At 45.2% G+C, this 22,994-nt stretch overlaps 1 protein-coding gene across 6 annotated transcripts in view; it reads right to left on the bottom strand.

Moving 5' to 3' along the window:
* Positions 1 to 22,994, bottom strand: part of TEAD1 (TEA domain transcription factor 1) — a 505,124-nt gene that overhangs the window by 142,283 nt on the left and 339,847 nt on the right. For all 6 annotated transcript variants that reach the window (XM_078680921.1, XM_078680920.1, XM_078680919.1 and 3 more), the window contains one exon: positions 13,854 to 13,988. In XM_078680921.1, coding sequence (XP_078537047.1) covers positions 13,854 to 13,988 — 135 coding nt within the window. The remainder of the gene's footprint in view (positions 1 to 13,853; positions 13,989 to 22,994) is intronic.

Below are 22,994 nucleotides of genomic sequence, written 5' to 3' on the forward strand. Positions count from 1 at the left end.
GATAACTGGGAAGGTAGGGTAAGCAATGAGTTCAAATACCTAGTGTTGGACCTGCGATGGGCAAGCCCAGCACAAAGGGGGGTAGCTTGGCTCAAGTGTCAAGGCAGTGAAGGCTGTAGTGATAAGCCGGCTCTGACCCAATAATAACCCCCTTCACAGTCACACTAAAAAGAAGGACACCACACCACTGCTGTAGAAAAATACGATTCATTTATGTAAACGTTCTCTGCTTGTGAATAGGGATCAATTGGAAAGCACTGTTACATTTCACAAAACTCTGGGATTCAGGGTAAGAATAAATACAGGGAATAAATACAATACATTGGAATTCAGGAATACTGGTATTGCATAAATATTGAGATTAGCTCTGTTCAATAAATAGATTAAATAGCAGGCTCAACTGTCACCATTACATGAATTAAATACCACTTGTACATAGCGCATTACTTTCTAGTTCATTTAGTCTTCAAAGCCACATTTCCATTTTAATAACGCTGCCACCAATTAGAGAAAGCGATACAAAAGGGGATGATGGACGGAGCGTTTGAACAAATCAAACACTCACCCCCAGTCAACTGATCTGGGTGTAATCCATCACCATTCTTCAGTTCACTCAGCCACCCCAGTTCAGACATGGCTATATGCAAATCAGTCTGACCCTGTGCCTTATGGGAACAGTCCAGCCCGAACTGCCAAGCCATGTCTTCCCTGGACCGGAAACAAGTATCCTGGGACCGGTTTCGGATTCATAATCCTCATCAGCCAGGCTATCTTGAATCCAGTGGCCAAGTGAACAAGGGACTCACGTCTGAGTATACCCTGCCACACTTAGGGCAAACAAAGCGATACAAAAGGGGATGATGGACGGAGCGTTTGAACAAATCAAACACTCACCCCCAGTCAACTGATCTGGGTTTAATCCATCACCATTCTTTAGTTCACTCAGCCACCCCAGTTCAGACATGGCTATATGCAAATCAGTCTGACCCTGTGCCTTATGGGAACAGTCCAGCCCGAACTGCCAAGCCATGTCTTCCCTGGACCGGAAACAAGTATCCTGGGACCGGTTTCGGATTCATAATCCTCATCAGCCAGGCTATCTTGAATCCAGTGGCCAAGTGAACAAGGGACTCACGTCTGAGTATACCCTGCCACACTTAGGGCGAACAAAGCGATACAAAAGGGGATGATGGACGGAGCGTTTGAACAAATCAAACACTCACCCCCAGTCAACTGATCTGGGTTTAATCCATCACCATTCTTTAGTTCCCTCAGCCACCCCAGTTCAGACATGGCTATATGCAAATCAGTCTGACCCTGTGCCTTATGGGAACAGTCCAGCCCGAACTGCCAAGCCATGTCTTCCCTGGACCGGAAACAAGTATCCTGGGACCGGTTTCGGATTCATAATCCTCATCAGCCAGGCTATCTTGAATCCAGTGGCCAAGTGAACAAGGGACTCACGTCTGAGTATACCCTGCCACACTTAGGGCGAACAAAGCGATACAAAAGGGGATGATGGACGAAGCGTTTGAACAAATCAAACACTCACCCCCAGTCAACTGATCTGGGTTTAATCCATCACCATTCTTTAGTTCACTCAGCCACCCCAGTTCAGACATGGCTATATGCAAATCAGTCTGACCCTGTGCCTTATGGGAACAGTCCAGCCCGAACTGCCAAGCCAGAAACCGGTCCCCGGAAGCTTGTTTCCGGTCCAGGGAAGGCATGGCTTGGCAGTTCGGGCTGGACTGTTCCCATGAGGCACAGGGTCAGACTGATTTGCATATAGCCATGTCTGAACTGGGGTGGCAGAGTGGGCTAAAGAACGGTGATGGATCAAACCCAGATCTTTTGACTGGGTGTGAGTGTTTGATTGGTTCAGATGCTCCGTCCATCACCACCCCCTTTTGTACCGCTTTGGCCGCCACAAGTGTGGCAGGGTATGCTCAGACGTGAGTCCCTTGCTCACTTTGCCACTGGATTCAAGCAAGCCGGGCTGAAGACGGCTGTAATGCCAGAAACCGGTCCCCGGAAGCTTGTTTCCGGTCCAGGGAAGGCATGGCTTGGCAGTTCTGGCTGGACTGTTCCCATGAGGCACAGGGTCAGACTGATTTGCATATAGCCATGTCTGAACTGGGGTGGCAGAGTGGGCTAAAGAACGGTGATGGATCAAACCCAGATCTTTTGACTGGGTGTGAGTGTTTGATTGGTTCAGATGCTCCGTCCATCACCACCCCCTTTTGTACCAATTAGAGAAAGTCATGCAGTTGACTCTGGTAAGTAACACACTTTTAGTAAATGGTTGTTTACAGTACTTGTGGAGTTCTGAGGACTGCCTGCGGTCACACGGTGAGCGGGGACTCCTTTTAGTTCACTCTGGAACTATGCGCGTATGACTGGAAAAACAAGGAAACCCAGTAAGTCCTTCATTCGGCCCTACGCGGCCACCGGGGAAGGATGTCCGCTGCCGGTGGGGGTTGACTCGAGCCTGCAGTGCTACTGCGGGCTCCTAGGCGGCTCAGTTCGACGTCGCTGGACGGACGAACGGCCGCACACAGGGGTTCTTGCCTTCAGCGCTCACTTAACTCAATGTCGGGCACAGTTCCACTTTACCACGGCGCACCAACAGGGGAATCAGATTTCCTCACAACGGCTGGATCGATTAGCGATTCAGTCGGGCACAGTATTCTCCTACGCCAGCATCAGGGAATTCACGGGCTCCTGGGACCTCCCTCCAACTTCCTCACACGGGGGCTGGTCCCGCCCACGGCAACAGTTTCCCGGGTCTCGGAAAGGGCAGGGACGCAGATCCCGCCCAGTAAAGGCCGGCCTCTCCCCACCCCGGCGCACCACCTCACCTTCTCACTTTGGGCACCAACCAGGAAGCGCGCAACGCCGGTGGGGCTCGGAGACGTCCGAGTCCCCCGCGCTTGGCGCTACACGTGAAGGGGGCACAGGATGAGGTCACGGTCACGGCGATCGGGCACACGCCTCGCGACCCGACTTCTTCCTCAGTCTGACGTCACCGGGGGGGGGGGGCAGGGAGGCACACAAACTCGGCCACAGTATTCTGGGGCACAGAGGTGCTAGCTGGGCAGGCGCTGTAGGCGCAAGGGTTCAAAATTACGCCTGACTGGAACGCCAGTCAGTATCCACAATATTAACCCTTGCCACACTACTGCCTGTTCTCTCAGCCACCTCAAGGGTAGGCAGGGCAGGTGTCTTCTCTGGTGTCAAGTCAGGAATAGGGGTCAGACCTCTTCAGCAGCAATCAGCATCTAGGTGTAGTAGTCTAATCAACTCCCCTCTCTCTTCAATAAAATGGCCGCCAGGGTCTGGGCTTTATATAACCAGAGCCCTGAGGGACTGGCACCAGCCAGAAGGTTCTAGAACCTTCCCTGGCTGTGTCAATGGGTTGACACATTCTGAGGTGTCTTATGGTCACTCACAGCCACCGTACTGGGGCTCTGGAGCGGCCATTTTGTGTACCTGAAGAAATCTTAAGAATTCCTGTCAGGAAAGTACGCCAACCACAAAGGGCGCCAAAACCTCAGAAGGTCAGGGTTCAAGGAGGCTCCAATGGGAGTCACTCTCATGAGGGAAATGTGTCCACCATTTTAAGGTTAAACACACACAGGTTGCCAACCTCAGTTTTAATGGCCACAGGTTTCTCCAGGCGCCTTGTACATAGGTGCCAGAAACCTTGTGAGCAACTGGGTGTCAAGGAACACCTAGCCCCATGAAACAACACACAAAAAGGTCCTGGTAGACAAATGAAAAGCGACAAATTTTGGGAGGTACAGGGGAACAAAAGAAATTATAGTGGTGAGGGGACTCTCAGAAGCAGACGGGTCCAACACGCGCCCCCCCCAGCTGAAAGTGGGGAGAGCTACCCAACCCCTTGGGAGTTCTCAACACTAAGGCGGAAATACCTGGAGAGACCGTCTGCATTGGCGTGGTCAACTCTGGGCCGATGTTCCACCCGAAAGTCCATTCCCTGTAGGGAGATAGACCACCTCAACAGTTTGGGGTTTTCCCCCTTCATCTGCATGTGCCAGCCAAGGGGTTGGTGGTCCGTCTGAACAAGGAAGTGTGAACCAAACAGGTATGGTCGCAGCTCACCGCAAAGGCTTCCCGCTCAATGGTACTCCACCTCTGTTCCCGGGGAAGCAGTCTCCATGAGAGAAAGACCACGGGTTGATCCAGACCCTCTTCATTGAGTTGCGATAGCATCGCCCCAATGCCAATATCGGATGCATCTGTCTGGACAATGAACTCTTTCGAAAAATCTGGAGCCTTCAGGACTGGAGCTTTACACAATGCTTGTTTCAGAGTGTCGAAGGCTCGCTGGCAAGCCTCCGTCCAGATGACTCTCCTGGGTTGCTTTTTGGCAGTGAGTTCTGTAAGGGATGCCACGATAGTGCCATACCCCTTCACGAACCTTCTGTAGTAACCTGTGAGGCCCAGAAAGGCTCGGACCTCAATCTGGGTCTTGGGGGGTTTCCAGGCCATGATTGCCTCAATCTTCGCCTGAAGGGGCTGCACCGTTCCCCGGCCCACCAAGTGACCTAAGTACACTACCGACCCCTGTCCAATCTGACATTTGCTGGCCTTGATCGTCAAGCCAGCCTGTTCCAGGGCCAGGAGAACGGCTTGCAAGTGCTGCAAGTGATCCTCCCAACTGCTACTGAAGACAGCTATGTCATCCAAGTAAGCAGCAGAGAATGACTCCATCCCGGTGAGGATCGTGTTCACCAGCCGCTGGAAAGTGGCAGGAGCGTTCTTGAGCCCGAAAGGCATAACGCAGAACTGGAAGTGTCCATCAGGTGTGGAGAAGGCTGACCTATCCTTGGCTCCATCAGTCATGGGAATCTGCCAGTACACTGTAGTGAGGTCAATGGTACTGAGATATTGGGCAGCTCCCAACCGGTCAATCAATTCATCCGCCCGAGGGATCGGATAAGCATCGGTTTTCGTTACCGAATTGAGTCCTCGGTAATCCACACAGAATCGTAATTCTGGTGTGGTGCCAGGTGGGGCAGCTTTGGGTACCAAAACCACCGGGCTGGACCAAGGGCTTCTTGAAGGTTCAATGACTCCTAGCTCCAGCATCTTAGCTACCTCGCTTCGGATACTGGCCTTCACCTTGTCAGACAGCCGGTAAGACTTTGACTTCACAGGTGGGCTGTCTCCTGTGTCCACGTCGTGGGTACACAGATGGGTCTTACCCGGGACAAGGGAGAACAGCGGAGCGAATGTCCCCAGGACCTGGCGACATTCCCCCTGCTGCTCAGGAGTCAGGGATGGTGAGAGTTTTACTCCCTCCACTGACCCATCATTTTCTTGAGACGCAAAGAGGTCGGGGAGAGGCTCAGTGTCCTCTTCCTCCGATCCGTCAGTCACCATCATCAGCATGACTTCGGGCCTCTCATAGTGGGGCTTGAGGCGATTGGCATGTAACACCCGATGCGGATGCCCAGGGGTCCTTACGTCCACCAGATAGGTAGACTTGCCCATCTTCTCCAATACCTCATAGGGGCCTGTACAACGGTCCTGGAGAGCACTCAGCTCCCCCGGCTCCATCACCCACACCTTCTGTCCAGGCTCCAACTCCACTGGGTGAGCATTGTGGTCATACCACGCTTTCATGACTGCTTGACTGGCTTCCAAGTTGTCAGAAGCTTGCTTCCACAACTTAGCCATTTGGCTCCGGAAGGCCAGCATGTAGCTCACCACATCCTGGGGAACTTTCCGGGGAGACTTTTCCCAGGAGTCCCTCACCAGGCTGAGAGGTCCACGTACAGGGTGCCCGTACAAAAGCTCGAAGGGGCTGAAGCCCACTCCCTTCTGTGGCACTTCCCTGTAGGAAAAGAGCAAACAGGGTAGGAGGACGTCCCATTTCCTCCGCAGGCTTTTGGGTAGACTTCTGATCATACCCTTTAAGGTTTGGTTGAACCTCCCCACGAGGCCATTGGCCTGTGGGTGATAAGGAGTGGTGAACCGGTAGGTCACTCCACACTCCTTCCACATTGCCCACATATATGCTGACATGAAGTTGGCCCCCCTGTCAGACACAACTTCTTTGGGGAATCCCACTCGGGTAAAGATCCCCATCAGGGCCTTCGCCACTACCGGTGCAGTAATGGTTCTCAGAGGAACTGCCTCTGGATACCTTGTGGCGTGATCTACCAGTACCAGGATAAACCTGTGACCGATGATGTCGGTGGATCTAGGGGCCCAGCAATGTCGATGCCCACCCTTTCAAAGGGGGTGCCAACGACGGGAAGTGGTTCCAGGGGAGCCTTCAGCTTCATCCCTGTTTTCCCACTGGCTTGGCATGACACGCACGACCGACAGTATGTGTCGGACGCCACCCTCATTCGAGGCCAATAAAAGTGGGGGACAAGCCGGGCAAAGGTCTTGTCCTGACCCAAGTGTCCTGCCAAGGGAATCTCATGAGCCAACTCTAATAGGAAGACTCGGTAACACTGTGGGACTACCAGGGCCCGTGACAGTCCGTGCACTGGCGCCCTGGGTTCACTGTAGAGGAGACCTTCCTCCCAGTAAACACGATAGTTCCCAGACTCGTTACCTGCTGCCTGGGCTTCAGCCTGTTGCCTTAGACCCTCGAGGGTGGGACATTCCCTCTGTCCCTTGCTTAGTTCCTCCCTGGACGGTCCTCCCTCCACTCACCACTCAGCGGGGATAGCTAGGTCCTCCATCAGAACCATGTCCTCCTCCGCGGACTCCGGGTTCACCTCCACAGGTGGCCTATCCGTCTCACGGGGCACGGACATCGAGGCAGGCTCCTCCTGTCCTCGAGATGCTCCCTCATCAGCAGCTGGGCGGGCCATTGTTCCAGGCTCCAACCCATGCGACTTCTCCTCCTGAGCAGCCGCAGACCAGGTACTCACACAGGCCCAATCAGGTGTACCCAGCATCTCAGAATGAGTCCGGTATTCCACCTCCTTCCAAGCATTGTGCTCCATATCATTGCCCAGCAGACAATCAACTGGCACGGCGGGGCTTACGGCAACTCGAAGTGAACCTGCAACCCCTCCCCACTCAAAGGGAACCTCGGCCACAGGATAGTGGCCCATTCTGCCGTCAGCCATCGCGGCTGGATGAAGTACGCCTAGAATTACCTGCTCTGAGGACACCAGATGACTCCTTACCATAGTCATACTGGCTCCTGTATCTCTCAGAGCTTCCCCTCTATGGCCATTGATGGGGACCCACTGCCCATACTTGGTAGTATTTGAGGGCACCTGGATCTTTGGAACCATCTCCCGATCACCCAGGGACACTAAGGTGACTCCCACCCACTCCCTCCCCTTACCTAAGGGCATCTCCTCCCCGAGCACTACACTGGCAACTCCCGGGGCCTTTCCTCCAGTGGGAGGGGGTGGTCTCTTTGGGCATTTCACGTCTCCCTTATAATGTCCAACACCACCGCACTCAAAGCAATGGACAACCCTTGGCTGCTGACTCTGGCCAGGATTAGGGTGCTTCTGCGGGTTAGCCTTAAAGTTGGAGAAGGAACTTTTCCCCTTAAAGTTATTTTGGGGGCCTTTGGAGAACTCCTTTTTCTTATTATCTCCCCCCTCTTTCTTCTGGGGAGCGCCCTGTCCGGACTTCTGAGAATCTCCTCCCGTCCACCTGGTGGACACTCGGGTACTTGTCCAAATGTCCGCCTCCTCAGCAAGCTTACGGGGGCAAGTAAGTTTGCTGTCTACCAGGTGTTGCCTCAGCTCGAGAAGACATTTCTCGAGTAGATGTTCCTTGAGTATTAGGTCGTACAACCCTCGATAGTCTTCCACCTCACTACCTTGGACCCACCCATCTAGGGCTTTCTTGGCATAATCCAGGAAGTCAACCCAATTCTGTGAGCTCAGTTTGTGGCTGCCCCTAAACCTCTGCCGGTATTTCTCTGGGGTCAACCCAAACTTTCTGATGAGTGCCACCTTCATGGCGGGGTAATCTACCTGCTCCTCCCGGTCTAGGGCCAATAGGGCATCCTTACCTGTCGGAGGCATGTAGCGGTGCAATCCACCACCCCAATGCTTCTCATGGATCCCATGGGCTCTTAAGGAGACCTCATAGGCTGTCAGCCACTTGGCTATGTCGTCTCCAGCAGTATAACTGGCGACCATGTCCTTGGGTAAATGAGGCCTGGGCTCCCTGACAAATTCCTTTGACTCGACACCCCCCGGAGTGATGTTACGGGCCTGGAGGTCGAGCTCTCGTAGCTTGAGCTCATGTTCCATCCTCCTCCCTTCTCTCCTATCCTCCATCTCCAGCTTGGCCAACTCCCATCTGAACTGTCTCTCCTCTCTCCTGTCGGCTAACTCGGTCTCTGACAACCCTCTTGAGGATACACTGCTGCCCTCCCGTGAGGCTACCTTGGGGCTGATTGACATCTCACCCACCCCCAGGGGACATTCTGCAGTTACCTCAATGACAGTACCTCTGTCTGACTCCTCCTCCTCTACCGTTCCCTCCGGATGTGCTTCCACCCAGGCTCGCAGACTAGTACGGAGCTCCTCTCTTTTGGCCCCTCGCCTAACGAACATTCCCCTTTCCTGACAGAAATCCTTGAGCTGTACCACAGTATAGGTCTCCAGCTCTGACATTTCGAATTCCATCTTGTCAGTGAAAAGTGTGGACAACCACCCGAAGTAGGTTATAAGGATATGAGACTCTGAGGGTCACCTCCACCCACCTCCAGAAGAGAATTTGAAAAAAACAAAATGTTAAATCAGAGGGCCGCTGGGAGAAAACTCCGGGTGTGTACCTGTGACGCACACTGAATTATTATGGGGTACAGAACAAGCACGGCTCGCAATCCCACCCGCTGAGCACCAATTTTATGTTGGACCTGCGATTGGCAAGCCCAGCACAAAGGGGGGTAGCTTGGCTCAAGTGTCAAGGCAGTGAAGGCTGTAGTGCTAAGCCGGCTCTGACCCAATAATAACCCCCTGCACAGTCACACTAAAAAGAAGGACACCACACCACTGCTGTAGAAAAATACGATTCATTTATGTAAAAGTTCTCTGCTTGTGAATAGGGATCAATTGGAAAGCACTGTTACATTTCACTTTTCACAAAACTCTGGGATTCAGGGTAAGAATAAATACAGGGAATAAATACAATACATAGGAATTCAGGAATACTGGTATTGCATAAATATTGAGATTAGCTCTGTTCAATAAATAGATTAAATAGCAGGCTCAGCTGTCACCATTACATGAATTAAATACCACTTGTACATAGCGCATTACTTTCTAGTTCATTTAGTCTTCAAAGCCACATTTCCATTTTAATAACGCTGCCACCAATTAGAGAAAGTCATGCAGTTGACTCTGGTAAGTAACACACTTTTAGTAAATGGTTGTTTACAGTACTTGTGGAGTTCTGAGGACTGCCTGCGGTCACACGGTGAGCGGGGACTCCTTTTAGTTCACTCGGGAACTATGCGCGTATGACTGGAAAAACAAGGAAACCCAGTAAGTCCTTCATTCGGCCCTACGCGGCCACCGGGGAAAGATGTCCGCTGCCGGTGGGGGTTGACTCGAGCCTGCAGTGCTACTGCGGGCTCCTAGGCGGCTCAGTTCGACGTCGCTGGACGGACGAACGGCCGCACACAGGGGTTCTTGCCTTCAGCGCTCACTTAACTTAATGTCGGGCACAGTTCCACTTTACCACGGCGCACCAACAGGGGAATCAGATTTCCTCACAACGGCTGGATCGATTAGCGATTCAGTCGGGCACAGTATTCTCCTACGCCAGCATCAGGGAATTCACGGGCTCCTGGGACCTCCCTCCAACTTCCTCACACGGGGGCTGGTCCCGCCCACGGCAACAGTTTCCCGGGTCTCGGAAAGGGCAGGGACGCAGATCCCGCCCAATAAAGGCCGGCCTCTCCCCGCCCCGGCGCACCACCTCACCTTCTCACTTTGGGCACCAACCAGGAAGCGTGCAACGCCGGTGGGGCTCGGAGACGTCCGAGTCCCCCGCACTTGGCACTACACGTGAAAGGGGCACAGGATGAGGTCACGGTCACGGCGATCGGGCACACACCTCGCGACCCGACTTCTTCCTCAGTCTGACGTCACCGGGGGGGGGCGGGGAGGCACACAAACTCGGCCACAGTCTTCTGGGGCACAGAGGTGCTAGCTGGGCAGGCGCTTTAGGCGCAAGGGTTCAAAATTACGCCTGACTGGAACGCCAGTCAGTATCCACAATATTAACCCTTGCCACACTACTGCCTGTTCTCTCAGCCACCTCAAGGGTAGGCAGGGCAGGTGTCTTCTCTGGTGTCAAGTCAGGAATAGGGGTCACACCTCTTCAGCAGCTATCAGCATCTAGGTGTAGTAGTCTAATCAACTCCCCTCTCTCTTCAATAAAATGGCCGCCAGGGTCTGGGCTTTATATAGCCAGAGCCCTGAGGGACTGGCACCAGTCAGAAGGTTCTAGAACCTTCCCTGGCTGTGTCAATAGGTTGACACATTCTGAGGTGTCTTATGGTCACTCACAGCCACCGTACTGGGGCTCTGGAGCGGCCATTTTGTGTACCTGAAGAAATCGTAAGAATTCCTGTCAGGAAAGTGCGCCAACCACAAAGGGCGCCAAAACCTCAGAAGGTCAGGGTTCAAGGAGGCTCCAATGGGAGTCACTCTCATGAGGGAAATATGTGTCCACCATTTTAAGGTTAAACACACACAGGTTGCCAACCTCAGTTTTAATGGCCACAGGTTTCTCCAGGCGCCTTGTACATAGGTGCCAGAAACCTTGTGAGCAACTGGGTGTCAAGGAACAACTAGCCCCATGAAACAACACACAAAAAGGTCCTGGTAGACAAATGAAAAGCGACAAATTTTTTTTTTTCAAAACCGTAAAAAAAGCGACAAATTTTTGGAGGTACAGGGGAACAAAAGAAATTATAGTGGTGAGGGGACTCTCAGAAGCAGACGGGTCCAACACCTAGGTATTACTATAGTAAACTACTTGGAGAAAATTCCCCTGATTAATTTAAAAATTATCATGAAAGAGGTGGATCGTATGTTTGCTAGAAGGAGGAATCTCCCCTTGACGATATACAGCAGGGTTAATTTAGTAAAAATGCTCATACTTCCGAAGCTAACATACATCTTTAATGATATCCCCCTTAACTTACCATGCAAGGTTATTGGCAAAATCCAAAGTAAAATTGGAAGCTTTATTTGGGCAAATAAGGGTGCCAGACTATCATGGAAGAAGCTGAGACGCAAGCTCTTAAAAGGGGGGCTCCGGATATTGCATGGTACTGTGTTGCCTTCCAATTAAAAAATATATACGGATGTTACTAGTAAAAACAGAGGAAACGAATTGGGGCAGGCTTTTGGGAGATATGGTCTTGGTCGAAGAAGGGGGAGGAGGAGATGGTTTAAAAAAAAAAATTGCATTGGTGGTATAGTGGTGAGCATAGCTGCCTTCCAAAGCATATTTCAACAAGCATGGGGAAACAACATCAGCATCCCTGGTAAAGATTTCGGACAAACATTTCCAGTGTACAGAGAGACATCTTGCATCTCTTTAGGCAACTCACATTTCAGGAACACTAAATGTTGTGGCAGAGTTTTCAAGCAGGAACATTCCATCATCAACACACTTTTGCCTTCATCCCTCAGTTTTTTGTCAGAAGATGGGGATTACCAGAAAAATATCTCTTTGCGACCTGTTCAAAAGTGCTGGAAGATAGTTACTGCTCCAAAACAAGGGAGAATCACGCTTGAGTAGTGGATGTCTAAACCATCCTTCTGCAGTTTTTCTGAGAGTCAGAAGGTAGAAAGATACAGTGCAGATGATAGCGACAACATAGGCCCGCTCATGTTTGTTTCCTCTCCTGATTTGTATGAGGACAGTAAAAGAATAGAGACTCCCCACCAATCCACCTCCATTAGCCTTTCCAGTCCTTCAACAGGAGGTTCTAATGAGACTCAAACTAGCGGTCTGCAAACTGAGAGGGTGGGGATGAAGAGGAGGGTCTTCCAGGCAATTTGGCTTTGACTTTACAAGCATCTAGGCAATCTTTAACCTTTAACACTTACTCCAGACATTGGGGTTCCTTCAGTAATTGGTGTAGGGCTAGGCAATTGGACTCTTCTACTGCGGATTTGTTCCAGGTTATGTCATTTTACCAGGATGGGGTGTTGTTGGGTTTAAGAATTTCCGCACTGAAAAATACAATGAGCCTCTAGAAAAGCTTTCAGATCATCCTGGGGTAATCTCCTTGATCCCAGTGCACTAATTCCTATGTTTAAGGGGTTGTTAAATAACCATCCGGACCCTCTTCATCAGTTTACTTCCTTTGATCTACTGTTTATTCTGGATATATTAAAATCCCCACCTTTGAGCCTCTTCATCAGATATATATTAAGACTTTAATACTCAAAACCTTCTTACTAGTGGCCACCACATCAGCTAGAAGACCAGGTGAGTTAGCAGCGCTCTCATACAGGCATCGTTTTTGCAGGATATTTGAAGACAGGATTGTTTTGCATCCTCAACCTTCCTTTTGTCCAGAGGTTATTTCTTCTTCTCATCAAGTTGAGAAAGTAATACTTCCTCAAATTTTCCCTTCACAGGATTCTAAAGATGGGGAACAGCTTCACAGGTTGGCTGATAGAAGGGCTATCCTGGTTTCACTTGAAAGTTTGGCATCCTTTAGAATGATGTTTTATTCATTAATGTTGGTCCTAGTAAGAAGGACTGCAGATCTGCTGTAGCGTTCTTAAGCCGCTGTGTCAAATCACTTATTGGGATGTCTTGCAAGTCAGGTGGTCACTCTCCCTTGGGTGGTATTCAAGGTAGGTCGACTCATGGTATGTCTACATCTATGGCAGAAATCAAAGGGGTTTCTATGACAGAGATTTGTAGGGCAGCGACGTGGGTTTCACCTTCCAGTTTCATTAATCATTTTAGGAATAATCAGGGCATAGATTTTGACAATGTTTTAGTTCAAAAGTCTTAGCCTCTATGAAGTAATAGACGGTGTTCTAGCAGCATAACTCATGTGTATTTCTGATTAAACTGTATTTTCTGAAACATACACATTATAGTTGTCCTGCTTTTCTTTGCTTTGTATTTCTCACATCAGTAAAGGAGGAGAGCGAGGAGGGATGATTGGTAATGCTTCATTTACTTACTGTAAATCATATTAGTCCTACCTCTGTCTTTCTTTACTTACGTACCTCACTCCCTCCTGTTTATCCAGGCCAACGATAAACATACAAAGGGCCTAGAATGGACAGAAGGGTTGTGGGGGTAGTGGGCTTTTACTTTGCTAGTTGGCTTTAGACTGTCTCACCTCGGAAAGTAAGGAAAGCAAGGGTTAAGACTCAGATGAATGTCATTACCAGTAAGTAATTGAAGCATTACAACAGTCATATCATAGGGGCACTGTGGAGATCACCAATCACCTTATTATCGTGATAGGTGTTTTCTAAGCACTTTTGATTTCAAACAGTATTCAGTGATAACACTATTCAATAAAGTCATGGGTCAATACAGCATCCAGCTCATGGGTGTAGAACATTTAACTAAAAAGGACATTTACTAAATGTTCACATAAAGCTTTAATAACTGACAGTCATTCAATAGAGCTTTTGCAATAAATCCAAGAAAAGTGCATGGCATGAGACTGGTGATCATAAGTCAAAATTCAAAATGAAAATGTTTCCCAATATGGACTTCACAGGCTGCCTAACATAATTGAGATCATTTTGGCAACAGTGCAAGTCAAATACAAGAATTTCAATCAAATATGTGCTAAAGGGAGATGCCTGTTACACACTGTTGAGGTGGCTTACCCCTGGTCCTGCAGGAAATGTTGGCCGTGGGATGCCTGCTAAGCCCAGCTTGCTATGGATGGCAGTGGCAGACACTATCTGAGCTGACGACATTGCTGCCATGTGCTGGAGTGCTTTATCCTTCGCCGTCTGGTCCTTCAATAGGATAGTTACAGGCAGATTTAATATGTGCTGGACAAGCAATTCGTAACATATTGAGCAAAAGCAATGCACATGAGCAATAAAGACTAAGAAGGTGGAAAAGGGTAACATGCAAGTGAAATGGATGTAGCATGAAGACGATCAATGTCCTTCTATTAACCTACCTTTTCATGAAACCTGGACTAAAGTACAGTTAAGTTCACAATATCTGAAAAGAATCCCCCGATAAGGTCAGCAGTGACCACCATGGTTGTTATACTACCCCTCAGACGTTAGACACCAATTGAACTGTGAACTGTGGTACCCACTGTTAGATTATGACCTTCAACCTAACGTTTTACATATTTCCTACAATTCATGGATGTACGTTGCTAAAAAGGTCAGACCATTGTGAAATAACTAATGTTTGTCTTTTGAACTCATATAGATAAAATATATGCTTCAGACTCAAAATACTAACTTTTTCTAGTTCGTAAAACTTAATTCATACTAAATGCTTTGGGGTTAAAGACACAAATATTTCATCACAATAACTTACTAAACGTTTTGTGGTACATCAGCAAAGACGCTACACGATCATACATACATTTTCTATTGGAAGAACAACAATAATTAATATTGATACTTTTAAAGATTGATATGAACAACCACTCTCCAGGATAATTCTTTAAAAACTATACCATGTGTTTTGCATCAGAATCATCACGAAATTGCAATTCAGTATTTTAGAGATATCCAAGTACATATCATCCTCTGAGAATGAGGTAGACTTTCAGTACAGGCTCAACTGATCAGTGTCAAATCTCAGGCATTTTGCAATTAGATGGAATGGAAGGACAAGCCAGAAAGGTATTTCGTCATATATCTGAAACTACTTAGTCAATAGTGACAATCTCGCCGTGGCCATTTGTTATAATTAAACTTTGCTCTGACAAATAACAGACAGTAGTTTTCTTGCAAGAAGGCGGGACGGGGATTTCTATACATTTTCCAGATATATTGTACATATAGAGGAACATTTGATAGAAATATATCGAGGTTCATCTTTCTTTAGTTTTGTTACATGGGTGCAAAGCGTTTCTCGCACAAACCCTGATGAAAGCAACGAATGAATATCCCTGAGAAACTTTGTAACAAAAAATAGCATACATGTGTTATCTTTGGGAAATTTACTATTTTTATTTTAGAAATGGTTGGCATTAGAACACACTTTTGAGTAGGATTCTGGATACCTCACTAAGGCACACGGGAAAGGTAAATCTGCAACCTCAACCAGTTAATTAAATTGGCAGGTCCGACGCTTACAGAAGGCATCTGCCAATTATTCTTTTAATCAGAAATAGTGGTATGCTTGCCCACTTCTCCTTACCCAGCTTATAACACTGTCTTCCATTTAATGACAGTTGATTTTAGCAAAGCACATTAATCACTTCGGTATCCAGGAGGGGGCATCTGATCATTGAACAAATCCAAAAAGCATCAACTATTAAATATATTGAAAGCAGATGTTGTAGGCCTGCTAATAATCCTGTTATATAAACTCTATTACATAAAAGATTTACTACTTGAAAAAGTACATTCAGTTTTCTGAAGTTAAATGTTAGAGGTTGGAAAGACCAGTGAGCTGGCGGAAGTGTTTTAGCCGTAATAATGGTGTGAATGAGTGATATGATACATAGCCTGCAGCTAACTAATATTAGCATTGTGGGATGAAAACAAAATAATCCAGAATGGGATAAAGGTTCAAGGCATTGATTTTTCTAAATTACGATACAGGAACGATAAGTGAAATAAACGTAGCGTGTGATCGAACCCTGCAGACTTTCATGCTGGCAACACTTTAGCATTGATTTCCAGACTATGCAATTTGCTTGAGAATGCATTTGTCCATGGGCGCTTCTTAAAAAGAGGTTTGGAAGCTAAGGACCTCATACAGAGGTGGGCAACAGGGTCATTAGCAAAATAACACAGTGGATGTCTCATCTGCCCACTTGATGCTCTCCTGACATATTTATTCTACAGGGCTACATGGAATGCTGGTGTTCTCTAAGGTGGAGTTGCCACCATCTCAAACATCACGAATACTCTCTCATGGAGCTGGTACTGATGGAACTGGTGCCAGCCCTCGACATCTGCTCCACTGGCAATCCCTCTCTTCTGCATAAATGCCATGCTTTCAATGTAGGACATCTGAGGCCTTTTAATTGCGCACGGAAAAAGCTTGCAGCACCCAAGGTTCATTAGTTATGCCATTGCAGGAGATCAATCCTCCTTTGGGGGCAGGGGGTCTATTTCCAAGACATGTACAAGTGACTGAAGTTACATAATGTGCCATGCCTGGCAGAACGTCTGCCACAGATTATTTTTCCTCAGCATGATTTATGCTATATGTGTGGGACCCCTTCCTGGAGAAAAATGTTCACCACAATGGAAGACAACCTTAAATGTGGCAGTTCATGTGCCTGCGGTGTGGTTGTAAATGATGCCCTAAGTATCTCCACTTGGAACCCTCCGAGAATTAAAGAAAGGGCCATTGGAAGGTGCATGGCTGTACAAAACCAGAAGACCATAGATGCAAGAAGGAGAACTTGTGTACTTGCACACACCATAGATGTCACTAACACGTCATGCAAATAAGGCTGCAGTAAAGAATCTGCTATATCAGAGAGGTATATCTGAATAAATAAATACATAATCCATGTGAAGAATTGTATTGTGCAGTATTAATTAACTTATACACTTGGTAAAAACTTGGAGACATTTCACCTCATTTTTCATGGTCCCCTGACAGGATATGAAGCCTGCACTGCCGGTGGTATACTGTATGTATACATTTGTCTCTAGGGTTTAATGGTGCAAAACTAGTATGCAGACTTTTGCTGAATATGTAATAAAAGCTGGAGAACACTGATATTGCCTCTAAAGTACTGCCATCGTGGACATTGGTAAAGTATAGCAAAATTATTAATAGTAATCGGGGTTGTGGGGAGCACTCCAATATCTCCAACTGTTTTAAACTTATCAAATGGTGCAATGATTAATCAGGGAAGTCACTCCAGAAGATTGTAGTCACTAGTTATGGTGAGTTGTGACTCACCTAATCATGCACTGTTCACTTAGTGCTCCGCACTTCAATAACTTCAAATCTATCACCACTTTGTACTTTGTTAACACATTTGTGTTTGCATTTATTAAACACTTTTCAATTATATTGTTTAACTTTTTTTAGCGTTTGTTATTTACATGCTTCATAACAATTTCCATACATATATACAAATGAATCAATGTTGCATTGAAAATATGAATGTAACATGCTTCTTTTCATTTTTCAAGCGTTTGTCGGTTGGCCCAATGCATTTCGGCACGCGAATGGTGCCTTCATCAGGGGAAACTCTAAAAGAAATGAAAAAGTACTCTGTATGAGTAACTGGTGTATTGTTGATCATGGGGGTATTTTTATATTAAATCAATGGCGTACCTGAGGTCAACTGTAGTTCTCTCTTGGTATTCTGGTATAATCGCTTGGGTAACTAGTGTATTCTATAAACAGAAAGATACTTGATTGGTACCTGTTTATTTACTCAGAAAATTGTATATCGAAATACCTATTTTAATAAGGGAACATACCTGCTTGTCGTGTTCTTTATAGCTGTAATGACAAGCATGTGTCAAAATCAGAATGCCGGTAATGTAAAAAATTCAAGGCAGCAGTGTTCTAAAAAATATTAGACACCCTACCTTAGGTTGAATCACGTGACAGCACTATGATTTATTATGATGTGTTTAGACTAACATATGTTCATACTATTGGTCACAACAGTCGCAACATTGCGCATAATTGTGAGTACAACATGTATGTAAACGTCTGTTTATTATTGCATACAGTGTATGTTATCACGTGGACTTATTACACTCTAGTGAAGTGCATTATATGTATATTCAGTTTTGTGCCATCTAGGGACACGTCACATATACACCATAACATCACGACAGGATAGGGGCACTACCAGGATCACGTAAATATAAATACCACCATGCTCTACCCTTCATTTATTTTCCTAATACACAATCGCGCTAAGATATCATTGCAGAAAGTTACTCTGATTAGTTTTTTGCCTTTACCAAGGTTACTAACCATCCAAACAGTATTACATCTAATTTTAGTGTAACATTAAGATTGCACTAATACGAGCAGACTCGCTCACAGAATCCCCATTTCAATATGGCGCCCACAGTTTTTAACACTCTTAGCGTCCTGTACAAGATGTCCGTTTTCTATTTTGATAACCAGGCAACAGCGTGGTAAACGCCAAATTTAAATGGAGTTTACTACCAGCGTCTATTCGAACGAGTTCTCACAGGGCAGCGGTTTTTTCGTGACGGCCGAGATTTTCAAGAAGAGAGGTACAGTTCATGACAGATAGACCTTTCTGCACTAGACAAGTATATTTTCATACGCGTTTATAACATAGCGTCCCTTTCTTAAACCCTTAGACGAAGTGTCATCACGAAGATAAGGTAGGGTGTCTAATATTTTTTAGAACACTGCTGCCTTGAATTTTTTACATTACCGGCATTCTGATTTTGACACATGCTTGTCATTACAGCTATAAAGAACACGACAAGCAGGTATGTTCCCTTATTAAAATAGGTATTTCGATATACAATTTTCTGAGTAAATAAACAGGTACCAATCAAGTATCTTTCTGTTTATAGAATACACTAGTTACCCAAGCGATTATACCAGAATACCAAGAGAGAACTACAGTTGACCTCAGGTGCGCCATTGATTTAATATAAAAATACCCCCATGATCAACAATACACCAGTTACTCATACAGAGTACTTGTTCATTTCTTTTAGAGTTGCCCCTGATGAAGGCACCATTCGCGTGCCGAAATGCATTGGGCCAACCGACAAACGCTTGAAAAATGAAAAGAAGCATGTTACATTCATATTTTCAATGCAACATTGATTCATTTGTATATATGTATGGAAATTGTTATGAAGCATGTAAATAACAAACGCTAAAAAAAGTTAAAGAATATAATTGAAAAGTGTTTAATAAATGCAAACACAAATGTGTTAACAAAGTACAAAGTGGTGATAGATTTGAAGTTATTGAAGTGCGGAGTACTAAGTGAACAGTGCATGATTAGGTGAGTCACAACTCACCATAACTAGTAGCAAAATTATTAGGCACCATTCTCACTAGGTAAACAGCAAAAAATGGTATGCTAATAACTTTCTAGGGGACCACATATTGTCTTGTAGCGCTCGGTTGCTGACTTACCATTCTTTTTTGTATTTATTCTACTGCAGCATGCCCTGCGGTCTCTTAGTAGCAAAGAAAGAAAGATCGGAAGAAGAAGAGAAAGAAATTTGGAAAATCCTTAATGACTGTGTGCTGCAAAACTGGATGTACTATGCTGCACACTAGGCTGAATAGGGCAATGCTCACAATATAAAGTCAGTACTCTGCGTATGTGCGTGCACACGTGCGTGATCAGAATTAAACTTTGGCACGCTCAATTTCAACTGACATTTTACAGTCAGAAAATTGGAACAGACATACCGCCTAATTTTTTGTTTTATTTGTTTCAAACAAGTATCGAACGAAAAATAATGGGCCAGTTCTGTACTAGGACGAATAACGCATAGGGTTCAGGTTGGGTTGGAACTTTCTGGCTCTATTAAGAGTGAGCGAAAGGTTCACCTATAAATTTGGGGTGGATTCACACAGTTTCTACCTGCAAGCCCTGCGCTGTACATCTAACTATGCTAGCTTCAACCACACGCAGCAAACTACAGCAGGTGTTTCAGTCTAATACACTATTTAAATCACTTCGTTTGCTAAACACAGCCATGTTCAAAGCTGCTCACCCTTGAAACAGCATTTATTACACGATATTCGGGATTTCCTTCAACTGCATAAATCTGTTCTAGCCGAGCAACTAAATACAGCAAGAGAACCCTGCCAAGGGTGCTTAAAAGAGATTGTTTTGCAGGAGAATGCCTGTCAGTAACATTTGGTGGCAGTGCTTTGCTTCTTCCCTTCGCTAAGCACTGTACCATCTCATGTTCTTCAGAGGCTGCTTGTTGAAGAAGCCCTAACAAAGAACAGGAGATTGTGTTATTTGATTTATTTGCTGTTTTAATTAAAGGTGCTTTGAACAATTCACAAAACATGCCATTAATTTACATATGAAATAAGATGAAAGCCTAAGGGAAAATCAAAGGAAATGAAGGGGAGGAAAATACAGTTGTGGTAAAGGGTGGCTAATAGGTTCTCGAAATTAAGAGGTATGTGTTACATTTACACGGAAATGAGAAAGAACGCGAGGGGGCGAATATTACATTGGAGAGACATTGTATAATCTAGACAAGAGCCCACAATTTCGTCGTTTTTTGGAGACTATAATGAGAAGGTAGATTTTAAGTACCAATAAAATATTATGCAATGGGAGGTGCAAGCATGTGAATAGAGTTAAACACAGGAGTAAGAACACGAAGAATAGTGTGTGAGGATTTAGGAGGCTTCTGCAAATGAGTGAGGGGATGAAGGCCTGAGAGACAACTTAAGAACAGCAAAGCCTAAAGAGAGCTACAAAAGAGAAACAAATTAAGGCGAAAACAACTGGAGACGAAAGGGTTTGAAAAGTACCTAAATTGGTGAAAAAGAATACATTTACAGATAATTCCAGGTTGCCTGCAAAAGAACAAAGCACACATGAGCCAGCGTGTGAACTGAGACATGAGAAATTGTTAGGGGATTGAGTTCAGTTTCACTTTCTTGAATGTTAAAAATTGTACTGTTTATATGAATAGTCATCTTAAAATTTTAAGGTATTTAATCTATTTTGTAGTACACTTTTATGTTACTGAAAAGTATTGAATAAAGTAATCATTGATTGATTGATTGATTATGTCAAATACAGATTCTTATTTTTAGATCTAGTATGAAAAAACAAATACAGATTTATGGAGCAAAGCAGGAGGTTTAAGTGAATAAAGAAACATCTGCCAACTAGTGCAGGTGAAAACAAAGGCACCTAAAGTTGGAAGCATGAGTAATAATAAAGACAGCCAGATAATGGAGACATGCCAGCCAACAACATAAAAGTTAAAATGTTATGAAAGTATACCATTCCATAAAAACAGAGTGGGGTGAGAAAAAACAAGACAATAAGGAAATGCAGTTCCAAAAAGCAAAATGTGAAGGCTGGACGCCAGACTTGAGGGTAGTAATAAACTCAGTGGAAATATAAAACATGTAAATTTATGTACCTTATAAATTGGTTCGAGTGAATAGGTTTGAGGATGGAAGAAGGGAACAGAGAAGGATATTAACTATTGAGTGGTCTGGAGAGAAAACTGAAGCTTGAGGATTGCGGAGTAAAAAAATGAATACAAACTGAGGATGACCAATTGGATTATATCACCTATAGGTATAGAGGAAGTTCGAGAGAGATTTAAGAAAGTGAGAAAAGAACGCGAGGGGGCGAATATTACATTGGAGAGACATTGTATAATCTAGACAAGAGCCCACAATTTCGTCGTTTTTTGGAGACTATAATGAGAAGGTAGATTTTAAGTACCAATAAAATATTATGCAATGGGAGGTGCAAGCATGTGAATAGAGTTAAACACAGGAGTAAGAACACAAAGAATAGTGTGTGAGGAATTAGAAGGCTTCTGCAAATGAGTGAGGGGATGAAGGCCTGAGAGACAACTTAAGAACAGCAAAGCCTAAAGAGAGCTACAAAAGAGAAACAAATTAAGGCGAAAACAACTGGAGACGAAAGGGTTTGAAAAGTACCTAAATTGGTGAAAAAGAATACATTTACAGATAATTCCAGGTTGCCTGCAAAAGAACAAAGCACACATGAGCCAGCGTGTGAACTGAGACATGAGAAATTGTTAGGGGATTAAGTTCAGTTTCACTTTCTTGAATGTTAAAAATTGTACTGTTTATATGAATAGTCATCTTAAAATTTTAAGGTATTTAATCTATTTTGTAGTACACTTTTATGTTACTGAAAAGTATTGAATAAAGTAATCATTGATTGATTGATTGATTATGTCAAATACAGATTCTTATTTTTAGATCTAGTATGAAAAAACAAATACAGATTTATGGAGCAAAGCAGGAGGTTTAAGTGAATAAAGAAACATCTGCCAACTAGTGCAGGTGAAAACAAAGGCACCTAAAGTTGGAAGCATGAGTAATAATAAAGACAGCCAGATAATGGAGACATGCCAGCCAACAACATAAAAGTTAAAATGTTATGAAAGTATACCATTCCATAAAAACAGAGTGGGGTGAGAAAAAACAAGACAATAAGGAAATGCAGTTCCAAAAAGCAAAATGTGAAGGCTGGACGCCAGACTTGAGGGTAGTAATAAACTCAGTGGAAATATAAAACATGTAAATTTATGTACCTTATAAATTGGTTCGAGTGAATAGGTTTGAGGATGGAAGAAGGGAACAGAGAAGGATATTAACTATTGAGTGGTCTGGAGAGAAAACTGAAGCTTGAGGATTGCGGAGTAAAAAAATTAATACAAACTGAGGATGACCAATTGGATTATATCACCTATAGGTATAGAGAAAGTTCGAGAGAGATTTAAGAAAGTGAGAAAAATCAGCTTAAAGTAACAGGGGTGGCGGCTATAAGCCACGATCGCTGTGTTTCTGTAGAGCTCCCACCAAGATACTGTTTCTTCCCATGTCTGTGGGACTCATTGATGCCTCCTCTGTGCTGTTCTAATTTAATTGATCATAGGTGCAACAATAGGGAGTTTGAAGTCAGAATACTCTATAGAAGAATGCGAACTACAATAGGACCTTAATGAAATCTAGCATAGGAATAAAGGGTATTTCTGAAATGTAATCAAATCATTGGCATGTCTTCCTCTTGGCTACTTTACATTTGAAGTATTGATAACAAGGACATAGCCAGCAATAGTGCAGCAGGACCATCAGCACGAGGGCCTCAG

This window comes from Lissotriton helveticus, chromosome 3_1 (genome assembly GCF_964261635.1).
Source record: "Lissotriton helveticus chromosome 3_1, aLisHel1.1, whole genome shotgun sequence".
NCBI lineage: Eukaryota > Metazoa > Chordata > Amphibia > Caudata > Salamandridae > Lissotriton > Lissotriton helveticus.